The sequence below is a fragment of the Haliotis rubra genome, unplaced genomic scaffold (genome assembly GCF_003918875.1).
Source record: "Haliotis rubra isolate DU_JTF1 unplaced genomic scaffold, ASM391887v1 Scf44, whole genome shotgun sequence".
In the NCBI taxonomy this organism is placed as follows: Eukaryota; Metazoa; Mollusca; class Gastropoda; order Lepetellida; family Haliotidae; genus Haliotis; species Haliotis rubra.
The window spans coordinates 622,210-640,898 of record NW_025767124.1 but is presented as its reverse complement, the minus strand read 5'-3'; the positions used below and the strand labels follow the sequence as shown (position 1 = coordinate 640,898).

Sequence of the window (18,689 nt, the reverse complement as noted above, 5' to 3'; positions counted from 1 at the left end):
TTTCCCTGCTCAAAAAATAAAATCCTTATGTTTTTATTGGCCAAAAATCTAAACTTACAAGAAAACCTTTTTTTGGATTGTTTTTTTTGCCCCATATACACTTCATAAATTGCCAGAAGCAAAATACTTTTAATATTTAGAAGGAATATTACTTAAACTGGTGATTTTATTTTAATTTTTTTCCCCTCCTGTCTTTAGGTTTTCTGAGGACAAATATCCGTAAAACAAGAAATAAAATTGGTCTGGCCTTAGAGAATATTTATTGTTTGCATGCAGTTGCTATGAGTAGGTCTAACCAGAACCACAAAGATGGTTTTTTGTTTACCTCAGTTCATCCATTTTGCAATAAGTCTGGCAAATATATAGCCCCCTGGATCCTCCAGTGTAATTGATGGCAATCTCAACAAAAATAGGTCATGGTGACCTACTTACAATCTGCAGTATATACTGTAGATTTATAGTTAAACTGAACTCTATCAAAGGACTCTATGGACCTCTAAAGGTTATACACTCACAAATATTTAATGTGTATTAATTTTTTTCTTAACCTTGAAGTGATTGATGTCTTTAAACCCAATGCAATATCATTAACACACCAGTGCATATAACTTTCTCATTTAACTTGGGACTTCCTGTTTTAAATCACATTTCCGTACTTAAACGCATGGAAGTTTTTGTTTTAAAGTTGTCATATCTTTACTCAGACCACACATGATATCATTTGACTTGAAATGGATATAGGTTCCTTAATATTTTGGCAATGCACTCTAGCTAGTCTGTGAAACAAGAAGATGAAACCTCTTTGGCATTAATGGTTCAGTTGATATGCTGTATGGAGATGATTTAAATAGTTCATGCTTATAATACTGCTCAGAAGCTCACAAAAAGAATGGTATAAAAATATATTATGTCTTAAGAATTATGACAGAGTGAGTGAGCATGGGTTTATGCTGCTTGTAGCAGTATTCCAGCAATATCACAGCGAGGACACCAGAAATGGCTTCACACATTGCAGCCATTTGGGGAATCAAACCTAGCTCATCGGTGTGACAACCGGACACTTTAATCACTAGGCTACCCAACTGCCCCTTATGTGAAAGAAATTTGATTGAATGCTAAAAAGGTCTACAGCTCATTGGAACCTTAGATTATTTTGTTATTCTTATTCTCTTCGAATAAGGAAATACACTACCTGATTGAATACCAGAGGTGACTTTGCCCATGTTATTTGATAATAACATACCCATTTAATTCTCTCTATGAAGAGCCAGCATTTCCAAAATCAATACCCAGATGCTCCTCACCGTTGAACAAAGATACTCTCAAACTGACAAAATGTTGGAGCCTGCTGGTTGAAAGTTATTATGGGAAGTATCTGATGAAATTGTAGTTTTCTCATTTCTTGGTAGAAGTGTATCATCCCCTATTTAATAAAACCTTGTATAGAAAGTCCCTCACTTCCTGGAAACCACACAGCTCTGCAGAGAACAAAGTGGTGTCGCAATCTCATGTATTTAAGGCTAGAAGCGTCTTTGATGCAGATTTCGCCTTCAGCTTTGGGATGTTCAAAGACGCTGGAAACGGGATGACTTTGATCAATTTTCAATGAAGCATGTAGAGGATGTGTATTCTTTAAGGGAAGAAGTGTGCTGGTGACTTGAGTGCAGTGCTGTAATCTAATGTGGAGATTTATCAAAATGATAGCCTATAGGCACTTCAAACCTGGGATGCCAAACAGCAGGTGTATGGCAGAGGATGTAATCCACCATTTAAAATTAGTATTATATGAAGGAATATTTTGCAAAATTTTTATTTCATTCATGCACTTATGAGTTTGATTTTAGAGGTCTGTATTAAATTAAACTGCCATTTATATTTGCTCTTATTTGACCGTTTATTGAAAGAAGTGATTGAGCTGTGATGTGTGTGCACTTTATATAACTGACTTTCATTAATAGGATGAGTTATTAAGAAGAGTAATGTGGCTCACAGATAATTAAAAAAATATTTATGTTACATGTTTATCACATGTTGAAAAATATTAACTATGGTTACTCGAAATTGACTTTTTCGTTAGTTTGAATTTTAGTGGAATGTGGATTCATATGTTAGTGTCCAATATCTAACCATCTGACCATGAAAAGAGAAATATAGGGTTTTGTAAAGGGAGGAATTATATAGTTTACTTTGATACCTGTGTTTATCACATTCCTTTATCCATTTACAGTTATGATCAGTTTTTCTGCATCACTACTAAGGCCACAGTTCTTCCTGTTAGAAAAGTCTGCTGACGATATGTAAATTTGTCACTCGAACATCTCTATTGGTGAATCACCAAACAAATTCTTCCTTAACCTTGTAATATATCTAATTAAAAGTGTCCTTTTACTGAAAACAAAAAGTGGTGTTCTTGTCAGGAGCATGGGGGCGGCCATCTTGTTTTTTAAAACTTCTACCGTTTTTGGGTGGGGATGCAGCAATCTTAACATGTCAGGTCATTCAGGAAGGAAGAAAAACCTTGTTAGCATTTTGTGTAGACTTCCAAGTCATTCGATTTGATGCTTCGTGTTGTAAAACTCCTGTTTAGCCATTTCCTACAATGCTATTGCATGTTCCAGCAGCTGAAGATGGAGTATGAATTGTTCATGGTGTGGTAGTTACCCTACATTCCTGAAGTGCTGAGACAAATGGGTGTTGTTTTCAGTTTACCAAATCTATGGCAGATTTGCGTCACAGGTGTTTCTTCGAAGATCTTCACCAACATCAAAGACCAACTGTGATGAATGCCCATTAAAAGCTAACTGGGCATGGACAACTACATTTTTATGAGGCAGGAAATTGACCACCATGCCAAAAAACAGCAGGAAGTTGAGACATCTTACTGTTGTGTAGACTGGCTACTGTGGGACTTCTATACTTACTTGTTCACCTCTTCATTACCGTGAAACTACCTCCAAGGTGCAGTGGAGAGAGTGTTTGCCCAGATTGGATGGTCTACTTTCAATCCTAGGCAGCATAAATCAGACAATATTAAGAGTGAGTGAGTTTGGTTTTACGTCGCTTTTAGCAATATTCCAGCAATATCACGGCGTGGGACACCAGAAATGAGCTTCACACAATGTACCCATGTGGGGATTCGAACCCGGATCTTTGGCGTGACGAGTGAACGCTTTAACCACTAGGCTACCCCACCGCCCCGACAATAGTAAGAAGATGGTACTTGTTACCTTACCTGACAGTACTCAGTGGTTGCCTGTTGTTTAATGACACCCTCGCTATATGACACTGTCGGTATATAATCGAGTCGGGACCAGAAAATCCTGTGATTGACATCATGAGCATTAATATATGCAGTTGGGGCATGCATCAACTGAGTCAGCGAACCCGATCCCATTAGTTGCCTCTTTCCAAAAGCATGGGTTGCTGAAAACCCATTCTAACCCGGATCTTCACGGGTCGCATTTGGCAATAAGTGGATAATGGAAATACCGGCTGGCTCTGAGTATAATGTGTCGGGTGTCCATGGTAAACTGCTGCATATAGATCAGTGGGTTGTCACTGTTAAACTGACTCGTACAATACACCACATACTTTACTCTTAAGTAAAATAATTTTGTGATGTTAAACCCCACCTCATAGATTTCTATAGTTGTGAAAATAGACGAAATTGTGAAGCAGTATTCTTGTATTCTGCTGAAAGTGAACTTACATGTCCATCGCCAACAAACTGCAAATGTTGTTTGGTGCCAGGGGTAAAAATTCCATGTAAGGGAATCATGGTCAAGACAAGTTCCCAGTGCCTAAAGGGCCCTCTTAGAAGTCATGAAATGATTCATAATATAAGGTTACGATTCAGAAATTGAATAGGCTCTCTGACTTGGCTGATACATGTCATCATATCCTAATTGTGTATATCGATGCTCATGATGTTGATCACTGGATTGTCTGGCCCAGACTCAATTATTTACAGACTGACACCATATAGCTTGAATAATCCTGAGTGTGGTGTTAAACAACAAGCCAACCAACCAACCCTGAGCTATGGTATCAGACTGGAAATGAATGGCAATTTATAATTATTTCTGGAGCCCTCTGGATATAGATGCTCTTGCAAACACTTCCTAATGTTACGACAGGAAATCAAGGAAAACAGAATATTGATTGACATATGCATAAAAACATACCAAACAATAAAATCCAAGGGGAGTTCAAGGGCAGAATTGGTGGACAAAGATATTCATAGGCGGAATAGATCCAGAAGGCAATTCAAGGACAGTATAAGTCCTCAAAGGGATTCCCTGGACAGAATAGATCCAAGGAGGGAATTCAAGGACAGAATAAGTCCTCCAAGGGATTCCCTGGACAGAATAGATCCAAGGAGGCAATTCAAGGACAGAATAAGTCCTCAAGGACAGAATAAGTCCTCCAAGGGATTCCCTGGACAGAATAGATCCAAGGAGGGAATTCAAGGACAGAATAAGTCCTCCAAGGGATTCCCTGGACAGAATAGATCCAAGGAGGCAATTCAAGGACAGAATAAGTCCTCCAAGGGATTCCCTGGACAGAATAGATCCAAGGAGGGAATTCAAGGACAAGATGAGATGAGATGTGTTTCAACCAATTAAATAGGGATAAGATGGCTACATTGACTGATCTGGTCATTACTGTGAAATCATGGAATGGTGTAGGGGATCATTACTCTATTCTGCCAATAAAAGTGACATAGACCTCACTGTATGATAACGTATCATTTTCTCACTTACTGATTGTCTGGTCCAGACTTGATTGTTTACAGCCTGCAGTCATGTTGCTGAAATATTGTTGAGTGCAGCGTGAAATAAGAAACTAACATACCACAACTTTATCTGGGGATATTTATCAAACTATCCAAGACTTCTTTTGTATTTCCGAATGTTTGCTTTAGGCCTTGGCATTTTGACTTAATTGTTACTGATTGTTACTTAATTGTTACTCTTGGTGGGTGGTGTATACTGACTCCAGCATGAAACAGCATTACTCGGTTACTTATGCAAAGACACAACATGGCTGACATTGTGAGGCATATCTAGGTTCTATTTTAAGAATCACAGGGGGTAGGGTGGCATTCTGATCAAGATCAATCATCATAAGTCAGATATTTATGACTAATTCTACCTTATCCTGTGAAATAGAATGTGATTTTCATTCCCAAGAGCATTATATGCTTTTTCACATCTGTCTTTGAGTGTAAAGCGTAATATCTTTAATCAAGAACTGAATTCCCCAAAGTATAGAACCATTCAAGAGAACAGAACCTAGAACAATATCAGAGTCCTCATCCCCATTGAAGAAGACAGGGAGCGCTGCTTCCTCAGATCTCTGAAGGACTGAGGTGTTTAGTTCAGTTGAGGGTATTTTCCCTGATTCAAACTGTCACTAGTGTGTTTATGAAAAATCAATGTGGTTTTATCAAAGTGCTGCTTCATTTAACATTTTGACACTGGTGCCTAGCTTTGGAACCTCTGGACAGAAATTTGACATCCTTCATGTTGAAATGCCCTTTCAGGCAGAATAGCCCGATGCTCTGCTGCTGTTTGGTAAGGGTTTAACAAAGATGACTGTCTCCATTTTATAACTGAAGTAAAAGAGGAATTGCACTTTGATCAGGGCATCAATTTTCAATGATTTAGTTTTTAAATTGTACAAAAAGATGAAAATATTGTTCTCAGCTTTTGATGAAAAGATCAAGGTGTTAGTGTCTATAAATGACTTCACGGTTTAAATGTCTTCATTATATTTGTCTTACTGACCATATTTGTTTGTGATGATTTGTATTATAAGTATTCTTATTGACAGTGGCGTAACCTAGTGGTTAAGAGTTTGCTCGTCACACTGAAGACCTGAAGACCTGGTTTTGATTCTTCACATGGGCACAATGTGTGAAGCCATTTCTGTTTTTTTCCTGGTGTGATATTGCTTTGAAAAAGCGGCATAAAATTGAACTCATTCACTCTTATTGGCACCCTTAAGTTTTGAGGGGCACACACAAATATCATTATGAGTGCTCTGTGAAACATATATTTCTATACCTGTAAATGAGTCAACATGGTCTCGGTTTAGGAGAGTTAGGTTGTTTCAGTTTTGTCAAGTTAAACATTAATAAGGACAAATTTAATTTCATTTGAAAAATATACGTTCCTTTCAACATACAGTATACTCAAGGAGGGAGAAACATAATTTTTTTTCATTAGACAGTTCAAACACTGATATGATAATATATTCATATGTAAGTGACCCGTGAAGGTCCAGGTTAGAATATTGATCTTCAGTAACCCATGCTTGTCGTAAGAGGCGACTAGCGGTATCGGGTGGTCAGGCTCACTGGCTTGGTTGACAGATGTCATCGGTTCCCATTGCCGCAGATCGATGCTCATGCTGTTGATCACTGGATTGTCTGGTCCAGACTCGATTATTTACAGACCGCCGCCATATAGCTGGAATATTGCTGAGTGCGGTGTAAAACTCAACTCACTCACTCACTCATATGTCAATACTGTGGTATGGGTATATATATAATACACACATCACTTCAGCAGACAGGCAAAAGTTGACTTTCATTGGTATCATGCTGCAGGAGACAAGTGTTCATAGTAACAGAAAATAGCTACATCAAACAAAGCATCCCAGCCTAATGAACACAAGGTGTACCCCCCCTTTAACTAGCTTCAGGTGCTTGCACCCAGTGGCCATGTTGAAGCCAGGAGACTGATATTCACAATACTGATACTAATTATTGGGGGTAAATAAACAAGATGAGATGCAAGCTGAGGGATCCCTGTATCTATGCTTCTTTGATGGTCGCCGTCTATGAAGAAACGTTTGAAATGGTTTTAAGGTTACCAGATTTGCTGTAATAAGTGCCCTAGACACTTAGAAATTTGCCATAGTGGGGCACTTATTAAACACATACACAAGTTACACATGTTGTTAGAGATCAAGATTGAGAGAACAATTTTAGTTTAGTGACTGAGTTTGGTTAAAGGCCACTTTCAACAGTATTCCAATAAAAGTACATGTCTTGTTGACTTGACAGGTGAAAGCAAGTTATAACATTTTAATTTTAGCATTCTAAACCATCATTAAATTTCAGGAAGATAATGAAAAATGTTTCCTATTTTGATAACATTGATTGATTCCTTCTTTTTATGGCTGAACATTCCAATAACGTATAAAAAATTAGATTTGTGTGTTTAAGAAAGAGATGTTTGAATGCCATTTGGACCTTTTCAGCCAGAATGATGGTAAATTCTGTTAGGATATTTAATCAAACCAAGTGAAAAGTTTTATGAACAAATAGTGTTAGGAAAGTGCAAATAGAAGAATAATTGTGTTAACATGTATTTAATCAGATGGAGTGAACTGGATTTCCTTTTTGAAAGAAGTCATGGCTTTTAGACAAAAAAGTGATATGCAAAATAATTCCATTCATGTAGTTTTTTCGTTAAAACAAATATTTGGTTTTTGAATGTCTGAAGTGCATGTGTTTGCAATGCATGATAAATCTTGTTGAGTTCAACTTTGAAATATGACATTTATCTGGCATTTATCTGGCATCTGGTAGAAGGCTTGCATAAAAGTTTGAATCAGAAGGGTTTTATCAGAATGTTACCATGGTTTTCTGATATCATACCTTGAAAGAAAAATAGTTTGAACTCTATAAATACACTGCCTAGTCTGGCGAGTACTCGAGATGTGTTGCCCAGCAGAGTAATTAAACTGTGTGAGTGCATGTGGTTCAATTGAATTTAGGATATTAATTATGAATTTATTAGTGTAATCAGGATATTTTTAGCAAACTTTCTGATGCCTATTGAGCGAGTGTTTGGTTTTATGGTGTATTTAGCAATATTGCAGCTAGATTAGGAAGAGAATCATGAAGCAACAGCACTATGCGATGTTCTCGTTTAGATGTTTTCATCTATTCCTATTTTGATAGTCCACTTGTTATTCCAGCAACGGGTGTTTCCGACGAGTATATCAAGAAACTTCAAGAGTGGGAGACGTTGAAGACGAGGAAGTCATCACAGAAAGGTAAATATTGTGGGAATGGGTGAGCGAATGTTTTATGCAAGGTTGGTAATATCTAAGATTTATCATTACAATCTGTTACTGATTTATTCATGACAAAAGGAACCAGTGGTTGATAGAATGAGTGTCAAAATACATGTTGATGTATGGAGGTGTGTGGTCCTGTGCATAGAGCTCAGGTTACATCAGTTGAAGTTAAGCAACCTTGGAGTCCTTGGATGGGTGACCATGTTTGGCAGCTTGAGTCCTGAGAATTTCTAGGACTTCAGTCCTGCCCCACAACAAAGCACATGTGATACATGTGGTTTTCACCTAAGGGAAGTGAGTTTCTCAAAATTGCCTCTGTTCATCCAGAAGAAAATGGGTACCCGGTGGGATAAGTCATATAACCATTAACCTTCTAGCCTAACAGGCAGCTTGGGTTATCCAGGGTAAAAAGAATCAGCTTGTGCTTTGAGCAAGCTTAGTCATGGATATATGCATGGTACAAATATGCTATTATATTATTATTATTATTATTATTATTATTATTACATGCTTGTCAGGTTACAATGATATCCACACATCCTGGTCACATATTGTGAGAACCTGATCATGATATTGTCAGCTCTTGACACAAGTATGGGTCTCTAGTACTGATGACCTGGATCAGAACCCCCAATCCCCACAGGGAACTATCCATCAACGCCTGTGACAGCAAGCACACCATGGGCGACTACATCACTGTGGAGAGAATCATTTGTATGTTGGTTGTGAAGTACTGGAGAGGCAATGAATGGGAGTTTGATGCCAACAATTTCACTTTTCTTTGCTGTGGGTTATTTGAGATTCAACAGGGCACGTTCTTATTGATTTTACAGAGACATCGGAGAAAGGCAATAGAATATATTGTCTCACATTTGGAGAAGCATTGGGAGAAAAGCTAAAAAATATATATTGTCTTATTAGAAGCATTGGGAAACTGTACAAAAACTATCGTCTTTGATTTTTTATATGGGAGTCGGCATTTTAATCAGAAAGGTGCTTTATATACATTGGAGGTTACAAACATTAGGAAGTTTAATTCCTTTGAAGTTAGGTAAACTAGTTAGTCCAGCTGACGTTTTCTTCAAGAAACCCTCAACACATTATTGAAATGTCACTGAAACCACTATTGTACTGGAACACGGGGAAGTGGGAGGAACACTGAATCAGGCCAGTCCTGTAACAACTGGACCAGTGTAGGGTCAATACCAGTACCTCTTCTGTACAGTCAATACCAGTACCTCTTCTGTACAGTCAATACCAGTACCTCTTCTGTACAGTCAATACCAGTACCTCTTCTGTACAGTCAATACCAGTACCTCTTCTGTACAGTCAATACCAGTACCTCTTCTGTACAGTCAATACCAGTACCTCTTCTGTAGGGTCAATACCAGTCTTCTGTACCAGTCAACCAGTACCTCTTCTGTACAGTCAATACCAGTACCTCTTCTGTACAGTCAATACCAGTACCTCTTCTGTACAGTACCTCTTCTGTCAATACCAGTACCTCTTCTGTACAGTCAATACCAGTACCTCTTCTGTACAGTCAATACCAGTACCTCTTCTGTACAGTCAATACCAGTACCTCTTCTGTACAGTCAATACCAGTACCTCTTCTGTACAGTCAATACCAGTACCTCTTCTGTACAGTCAATACCAGTACCTCTTCTGTACAGTCAATACCAGTACCTCTTCTGTACAGTCAATACCAATACCCCAGTACAGTGAATGGCAATACTTCTGTACAGCAAATACCATTACCTCTTCTGTACAGTGAATACCAGTACCCCAGTACAGTGAATAGCAATACTTCTGTACCCCAGAAAATTCATAGCAGTATGTCAGTACACAAAATACTGATACCCCAGTATAGTGAATACCAATACCTCAGTACAGAAATACTGATACCCCGGTATAGGGAATACCAATACCTTAGTACAGAAAAACTGATACCCCAGTATAGTGAATACCAATACCTTAGTACAGAAATACTGATATCCAGTATGTTGACTAAGAATACCTGAGTACAGAAAATTATGATATCCCAGTAAACAACATACCAATACCTTAGTATAGTGAATACCAATGCAGTAAATTTTATTTATAATTAACATGCATGTAACATCCTCAAGGATATAATGAACAGTGTATATTTCTCTGGCTACTTGCTCTGCATTTTAGGTGAAATGCGAAAAACGACCTGAAATTAGTGATCCCTTTGAGTCTTTTATAACTGTACAATACTGTGAATACCATTAACAGTGAGTTAAAATACACCAGTAGAATGAATGCCAATATCTCCGCTCAGGAGACTCCAATACCATGGTCAGTACAGTGAAAGCATATGGTAATTTTAGTCGCTGTTCTGTAAATCCTGTAAAACCGGCATTACTGGGTTTTAAAAAAATGACAAAAAGGAAATCTGGTTGCAATTCCCCAAAATCACTATAAAAATAGTTTTCTTTTGTAAAGATCATTAAAAAAATATTCCCTCAAAAGGTTTCATTTGAGACAGAACAAGTCACTGGTTTCTCTCCTACGCAGAAGAGCTGGCAACTTGTGGTACACAATACACAATAAGTGATGCTACTGAGGATGTTTGCCTAGGAAACTGTAACCTGTAGCCAGGGTATGAAAGTTCCGTTGCGTCTCAAGTCCTCCTTCCTGATATCATTAACAGTCTCCTCCAGAGTACATTTTCCTATACAATTGGGATTCCCTGATGAAACGTCACTCACAGATCATTTCCATTCCCACTTTTCATAATAGAATGGATTTTTTATCTGTATTAAATACGTTTGATTGTGGACAGCTGTATGTCCAGGAGCAGTATCATTGGCCACACAGCCACCAAACTACAATCCACATTTCGCGAGAATTGATTTGTGGCCACTGGGATAGGCTTAGTGCTCGCTCTGTCGTACACCGTCCCCTGAAATCCATGTCCACAAATGCTGGTGCATCATGGAGCTGGCTCAGCCCGGTACCTGATTAGACTTAAGTAATTGAAAACCAATTGAGCCGAGTATCATCTGCCTTAGAAGCTACAAAATGGACTACCCGATTCTCTGTTTAAACCCCCCCTCCTTGTCGCAGGAAATGGAAGTTTATGCCGAGCAGATGATGGAAATTGCTTCCTAAAGTTCTGATTGGTATTTCATCCTGTTTCTAGTACTGAGATGTTCTGTAATTCTTTGCCTCAGAAGCAGATTGCTCTCAATCTGGATGCTTTTGAAGAACACTTGCCAGTTTTTCGTCAAAGTTTTTCCTTGGCATTATAAACACTTGCATTTCTACAGACAACTGCATGATAAGGAAAAGAGACGGAAAAAATATTGACAGTCGTAATCGGTGTGTGATGAGGCTATGGCATATCTGAGGAACCATACGGTGTATTGATGACAAGTGGTGATTGTTGTACTTGCTTTACAGCAGTTATGGAGGAGAGCAGCGTCACTACCCCAGACAGTTCCTTTCTATCCCTGGATTCCACGGTTACGGACAGAAGCAAAGTTAGAGGTGAGTTGCTTCTTGTATAAGTAGCGATAAAATTGAACTTTATCAAAATCAAACATGTTTCCAGTTTGCATGTATATTTCATATTTCAGCTTTTTGATAGATTAATTGTAAAACACCAGGGTTTTTATTATCTTCATTTCATTTTATGAAAATATATTGGTACGTCTTCTGTATCTGCGTACAGTTGATGTTTTTTCTGGTAAATATTTGTTAGTAAGGTAAAGACAAGTGAAACATGGGTGTATAAACTCTGAATTTCTGTTTGGCCTTGTTTAGTCTGAAACTGTAATATACTACTTTGAGTTAAGTTCTAGGAGTTTAAGAAATTCTAATTGCGTCTTTGAGAGGTATTTAGAAGTTGGAGTACTATGTATGGAGGGCATGTATGCATATAGAACTTGTTTGCAGTAGCAATAAAGACATTATTAATCCATGTATGTATCATATATTTACTTGATCTAATTGCTGTTGGCTGATGTGACATAAAAATTCCCATTGAAAGAAATCTTAAAATAAAATATTTCAGAATAGAGGTTTCTTTTCTTTAATAATGATTTGCCTTTGTTAGAGCTATTTCCATCAGTTTTAGTAAACATGAACTGCAATGATAGACATATTGTTATCAGTATTTAATGCTTATGCATAGGAATGATATCGGTTGTCTGATGCCTACTGATAGAAGATCACATCAGTCATCTATGCAGGGTTTGACAGTTGATATCATAAAAATAATGACACCAATTGATAAACATGAGCTACAGACACGGAAGATACGAAGATACGCGCCAACATCCTGGAGACTTCAGCCAGAGGGGGAAAATACCAAATTTCCACGAGCAACTATCTGTTTGATTCAGTAATGATGGTAGTGGATGTGGGTTTAACACAGCTGGGAAATTCCTGCCACAGTCCTTATTGTGGCCAGATGGAGCAATCAATATGTACTCATCAGGCCCAACAAGTTCAGGAGTTGGTGTTACAGACTTTCATGAAGCCAGTGTCAGAAGTGGGAATGGGAACTGAAAACATCTTTTCTGTTTGATTTATAACAATTTTTTCTAAAAAGGCATTTGAAACAATATTTTAAACAGGAATTTTAAGAAGATAAATCTGTGAAACAAAAAATGTGAAGTAATCTATTTTGCTTTTGCCAAATTATAGCAGCTTCATCCTTAAATAACCATTGAAATAGGTCTTGTCCCATTGATATATGGATTCACTGATTTGGGACATATATATGACATTCATCTCAGATAAGGTTTTTGAAATGCATCATGGGAAGTTCTTTGAATCAATACTGGTAGCTGGGGAGTCAATGTGTTAGGTACTTGTGGTCCGTTAATGATATTTCTGTTCTTATGATGAAATAGGTTCAATTAATAGCTTGAAAAAGCAACTATGTGATTCCATAAATTTGATGATTTGTCAATAATCTAATAGAAGCTACATTAAACAAGATTATTAATCCAAATGTTTTCAGTAAGGACACGTCAAGCTAAATTTGATTCCAGTAATATATGAACACTGAGTGCAAGTGGTGTAAATAAAGCTGCAGTCAGTAATGACTGGGTGCATGTGAGACCCACAACAATTATTAGACCGATCCCGCCAGACCTATTTGCACACATTATGAACTCTTCACTCTATGAACCACATTGCAACATCTTTGAAGACTCCACTATACGAACAATAATGGAGATTGACTTGCTCTGTACCGATCATAACTGGTCATCGCAGCAGGCAATTAACAGCCTGCTGCCTCTGTGCCCGCCAAAAACACATCAATTTGATATTGTGTTCCCAGACACTCAGCTGGATGTGATCAGTGCAGTCTCATATTGTGAAGTTTATTTAGATGGAAATAAAAAATAGTATATTGATTTTTTTTCCCTGACAGGTAATGGCAGTGATTTTTTTGTTCTGTCCATTTGTGTTTTTTTGTTGCTTAAATGAAGGTGTCCACTTCATCAATGTAACTAACATTTGGCCTATGAAATCGTTTGGAACACAATACTTTCTGTCTTTTAAATGTTTTCGGGGGCGGTGGGGTAGCCTAATGGTTAAAGCGTAAATGTTTAAGTGTTTCGTCACCGAAGACCCGGGTTCGAATCCCCACATGGGTACAATGTGTGAAGCCCATTTCTGGTGTCCCCTGCCGTGATGTTGCTGGAATATTGCTAAAAGCGGCGTAAAACCAAACTCAGTCAGTCAGTAAATGTTTTAGTGTTTATTTCAGTGAGGGGCGATGGGGTAGCCTAGTGGTTAAAGCAGGTTCGATTCCTCCCATGGGTACAATGTGTGAAGTCCATATCTAGTGTCCCCAGCCATGATATTGCTGGAATATTGCTAAAAGCAGCATAAAACCATCCTCACTCAATTTTATTTCACTGAGTGAGTGAGTGAATTTAGTTTACGCTGCTTTTACCAATATTCCAGCAATATCATGAGGAATTTAGTTTATGCTGCTTTTACCAATATTCCAGCAATATCATGGCTGGGGACACCAGATATTTGCTTCTCACATGGTACCCTTGTGGGGAACTGAACCCTGGTCTTTGGCATGACGAGAAACCCCTTTAACCACTAGGCTACCCCACCGCCCCTATTTTAGATTTGGTATGCAGCTTCATGGACATTTTATTTTGTAGATTCTTTTTGATAAATTGTCTTCCCAAGGTTTTGCAGTAATGTGCAGGACAGTATCATTCCAGTGAGTTTCTTGGTAGAAGGTCTCATGATGGTGTATTTTATTAAGCCAGGAAATGTCTGTTATGAATTATCTGATCATGCCTGAAGAATTATCTCACAACGTTGCTGTATACTTTTCTGGGTGTCACTGACCTTCAGTTAATGACCTTGTTATGTTTGCGAAAACAGTAATTTGAGGCCTTCCTTCTTGTTGTGTTGTAAGCAATAAACTTTTCAACAGGAACTCCGTTGGATCAATGTTAAATCGTGGTGAGGAGTTTGTTTACAGTTTACGACGGGGAAGCTTATCAACTTTTCAGATATAGTTATATCCCTTGCTCACTATCATGCCTGGCAGGTATTCAAACTGACGGAAATAATAAACATGTTTATGGTTGAAAACCAAATAATTTGATTAAGATATATGTACGTGTTCTTAATTAAGACTTTAAACGCAGGTGCAGGGTGTACATTCATTACCAACGTACGGAGGTTGGGTAAGCTGATTTACTAGTGCAGGGTATGGCATAAAATTGGACATGGAAATTGGCAATGTTTTTAAATGTACACATGGGAACATGTCGACTTGTCTGGGGTAGAGAGTAAGCTTGATGCGTCTGTGAACTGGAAACAGATTGTAGTGAGGCAGTCGGAGATAAGAACACAGTGTGTTAATGAGGAAGGAACAAAGTGCAAGCCTTCGCCATCATCCTTCAGTCTTGCTCCTGGAAACATTTCAAATATTTGTTTTCCAAGTGTGGTTGCCATTGGACGGAGTAATCAGACATTGAGGCATTTACAGCCAGTTGCATGTTTCTCTGGATGAGGTGGGGCCTTGTGGACTGACATTATCACTTTGTACACTGTGGTCTCTGGAAGAACCAAGAATATTCTCCAGCTTGTGGATTCCATTGAATTCTTTTTGTGATTCAAGGTACATTCAAGGTTGATTCAAGGTAAAGTCAAAGTAGATTCGAGGTTGAGTCAATGTGGTGTCGAAGCAGAGTCAAGTTGATTCAAGGAATCTGGTGTTTGGAATTTTGATTGTTTTGCTTTATCTTTGATCATAAGAAATACAAAAAAATATGGGACTTTGGAACAGTGTTTACATAACTAAATTCAAGAAGGTGCTATGGTTGTGTTGTGTTACCATGTTGTTTTCAAGAACTCTTGAGGGCTTACTAGTTGCTTAGAAGCATTTTTGGAATTCCTCTGATAACAGGTGCTCACGAGTGTGATTTGAAATACAGGAGAGAGATAGACACAAAATCCATCCTCGTCCTATCTCTGTAACACTGTTAAGGTTCTCTGATCAGGGAACCAAGCATATCTCGAAGGTGCTCCACCCTGGTGAAAACAGATACTTTATCTGGAAAATGTCTTTTACAATTTCTCCTGAAACTAAATGAAAAAAACAAATAGATCAATAATTAAAAGTTGAACAGTCTCTCCTAAATGGCAAAACTGAGGGTGAACTGAGAAAGTGTTTGTCTGGTGTAGCTGTTACTGCTGGCTCTTGGACTGAATATATATTTGTGTACTTCACATGATAGTTTCATATATTTTCCTTCTTTTCAGGATAGACATCGTATGACAACTATCGGTATTCAACTTGGATGTAGTTTTCAGAGTTTCCGACTTTTGTTACAGGTTCATCTCCACATCGACCACACAGTCGGGACAGCTCTGGGGAGGAATCAGTTGATGACATCACCCCAGCCGATGTCAGTCCGTCTGTTAATGTGGATGACCTCCAGCGAAAAATAACCGAAAGTTTCAGTCGCAAACTTCAAGAGTGGGAGCGAATTAAATATCGCCGAGAAACGAAAGAAGGAAGTCCTGAGATAGAGAGAAAGGGAAGTAAGAGTCGGAAAGACGAACGTCAGAAAAGTAAAAAGTCCCGAGAAGAAAAGGAAAAGGAAAAAATGGAGAAGCAACGCGAGCGAGACCTGCAAAAGGTGGAACGTGAACAGGTCAAGCTCGAGAAAGAGAAGATGAGGCTTGAGAAAGAGAGGCTCCGAGCATTAGAGCGGGAGGCCAAGTTGGAAAAGATGAAGGGAAGGCTAAGCCAGTCGGATGAATCATCTTTCCGGAACCCCATCATTAGTCCAATGGCAGAGTACAAGGTCACCGCAGACTTCGCTCGGAAGCTTCATGAATGGGAGGTGATGAAAGGTTTGTCACATGACATCTCCACAGCCATCTACCTGGAAGCTCAGAAACGAAGTTTACAGCAATCGCGAGAAGCTCAGGAAACAGCAACAGTTAAATCTGAACCCCAAACCTCACCAACAGGTGGAGCCATTGGTGGAGCGGGTCAAGGCGCCAGACCCAAGTCCAGCAAACCTCCACCATTGACTCTTCAGCCTTACTGGGATTCCCCTGAAGAGACCTCGCCTATAGAGAAGTCCTCGGAAACCAGCGTCGGGGACGACACCAGCATCACAGAGGAGGGCACCACAATCATGAAGTCCAACATTGCCAGGTGAGCTCCAGCTTTAGTCCAGCCTGACACTATCTGTAGTCATTCACAAATAATACAAATCATATTATTATTATTTTTTAACTAGATTGGGTCTTATATTCTTTGAAATCTTTTGGAATGTTTGGTGAGGACCTAAGTTGGTATTATCTGAGCCCTGTTCCACAAGGCGATCATAGTGCTAAGGTGATCGTAACTCTCCACCAGGCGCTCATAGTGCTAAGGTGATCGTAACTCTCCACAAGGCAATCATAGTGCTAAGGTGATCGTAACTCTCCCCCAGGCAATCATAGTGCTAAGGTGATAGTAACTCTCCACAAGGCGATCATTAAGGTGATCGTAACTCTCCACAAGGCAATCATAGTGCTAAGGTGATCGTAACTCTCCACCAGGCAATCATAGTGCTAAGGTGATCATAACTCTCCACAAGGCGCTCATAGTGCTAAGGTGATCGTAACTCTCCACCAGGCGATCATAGTGCTAAGGTGATCGTAATTCCCATAATATAACATTGCCTTACAATTGTTTGTTTTGTGGAACAGAACCATGGAATTATATCTTGTACCAAATTTATGTACTCATCGAGCGCCATCAATCATAAAGCATGTTATTGGCTGAGTTGGTCTATTGGTCTTGTTTAAGGTGTTATCAACAGACACATGTTGGCAGTGTTTGGGTGACAACTATGACATATTTGTATTGCCTGAAAGCAGGTTCTGACTTGACGTAACCAATAAGTTTCAAACGTTTGAGAATTAGTGGTTAAGCATTTGCTCACACCAAAAGACCAGGCTTGATTCTGGACATTGGTAAAAGTGCTGAAGCCTGCTGTGACTGCAGGAATATTTGCTTAAAATGGAACCGAACTCTTTCACCCAAAATAGAAACTCATCAAACACATGGGTTTCGAGATGCCCTAAAGATATAGCATCAGTTAAGAGTCTTTGTGAAGTAAAACGTTGAAAATGTACAGATTCCTGAAAGATATTGAAATTTTAGACAACTGAATCAAACAGGTTATGATACCATCGAATTAAATATCGCCATACAGCTTGTTGAACTTAGAGATAATGTAACTGATTTCTTACACTCGAGTCTGAATCAAAGATAATTGTTTCAGCGAAGAATATTTGACAGTGAGTTGTATGTGAATGTATTCATGTATTGTGGAGCACACACATATGCTGGAGTATGGCCACAAACAATATACATCTTACTGTGCCAGATGTAACATTGTGCGCGTAGTTAGATGGACTTGCAATTTTACTGGCTGGCATTTTGCAGTGTATAAACACAATATATGAGAGTGGTATATAACGGTTTTTAGTATAGAGTTTAGTTTTTCCATTAAAATATGCTTTTGTCTGATGTGGTATCCACATAACTAAAAGCTTAGTTAATTTTCTTTTTGTTGAGAAATATAAGAATATTGTATTAGTGTGGATTTGGGTGATTTTCAAATTTTGAATTCTGGAAAGATATTAGTTCTTAAATATATTTCAATCTTCTCAGTGAGTGTGTATTTGTTTAGGGTATAGATCAGCTTTTGAATGTTGATTATTATTTCATTAAAGAACAGATATGTTTTAGATTAGTTTATGTGATATAAACGTATTCTATAAAGGATGGGGGAATATGTTTGGGTAATAGTCGTCATCATGGTGTGTGAAATATCTGCCAAATGCAGACCCTGTATATTACCAGACCCACTGCATATATCTTTCACCCAGTTAGAAGTAGCCAATAGCTGAAAGTCTCTATTAGGGACCATGTCAAAAACATCCCATACCATTTCCTACCAGTTGTTTTCATTAGATTGCTCTTTGTCACCTGCGAATGCTACTTTCCTCAAAGCATGGATTAGATGATCACAGATAGTTGTGACAATATACATGACATAAGACACTAG

At 38.5% G+C, this 18,689-nt stretch overlaps 1 protein-coding gene across 1 annotated transcript in view; it reads left to right on the top strand.

Annotated features, from left to right (window-relative positions):
• Positions 1–18,689, top strand: part of LOC124289391 — a 92,477-nt gene that overhangs the window by 48,417 nt on the left and 25,371 nt on the right. The window contains exons 4-6 of the mRNA XM_046726013.1: positions 7,993–8,070; positions 11,524–11,610; positions 15,949–16,783. Coding sequence (XP_046581969.1) covers positions 7,993–8,070; positions 11,524–11,610; positions 15,949–16,783 — 1,000 coding nt within the window. The remainder of the gene's footprint in view (positions 1–7,992; positions 8,071–11,523; positions 11,611–15,948; positions 16,784–18,689) is intronic.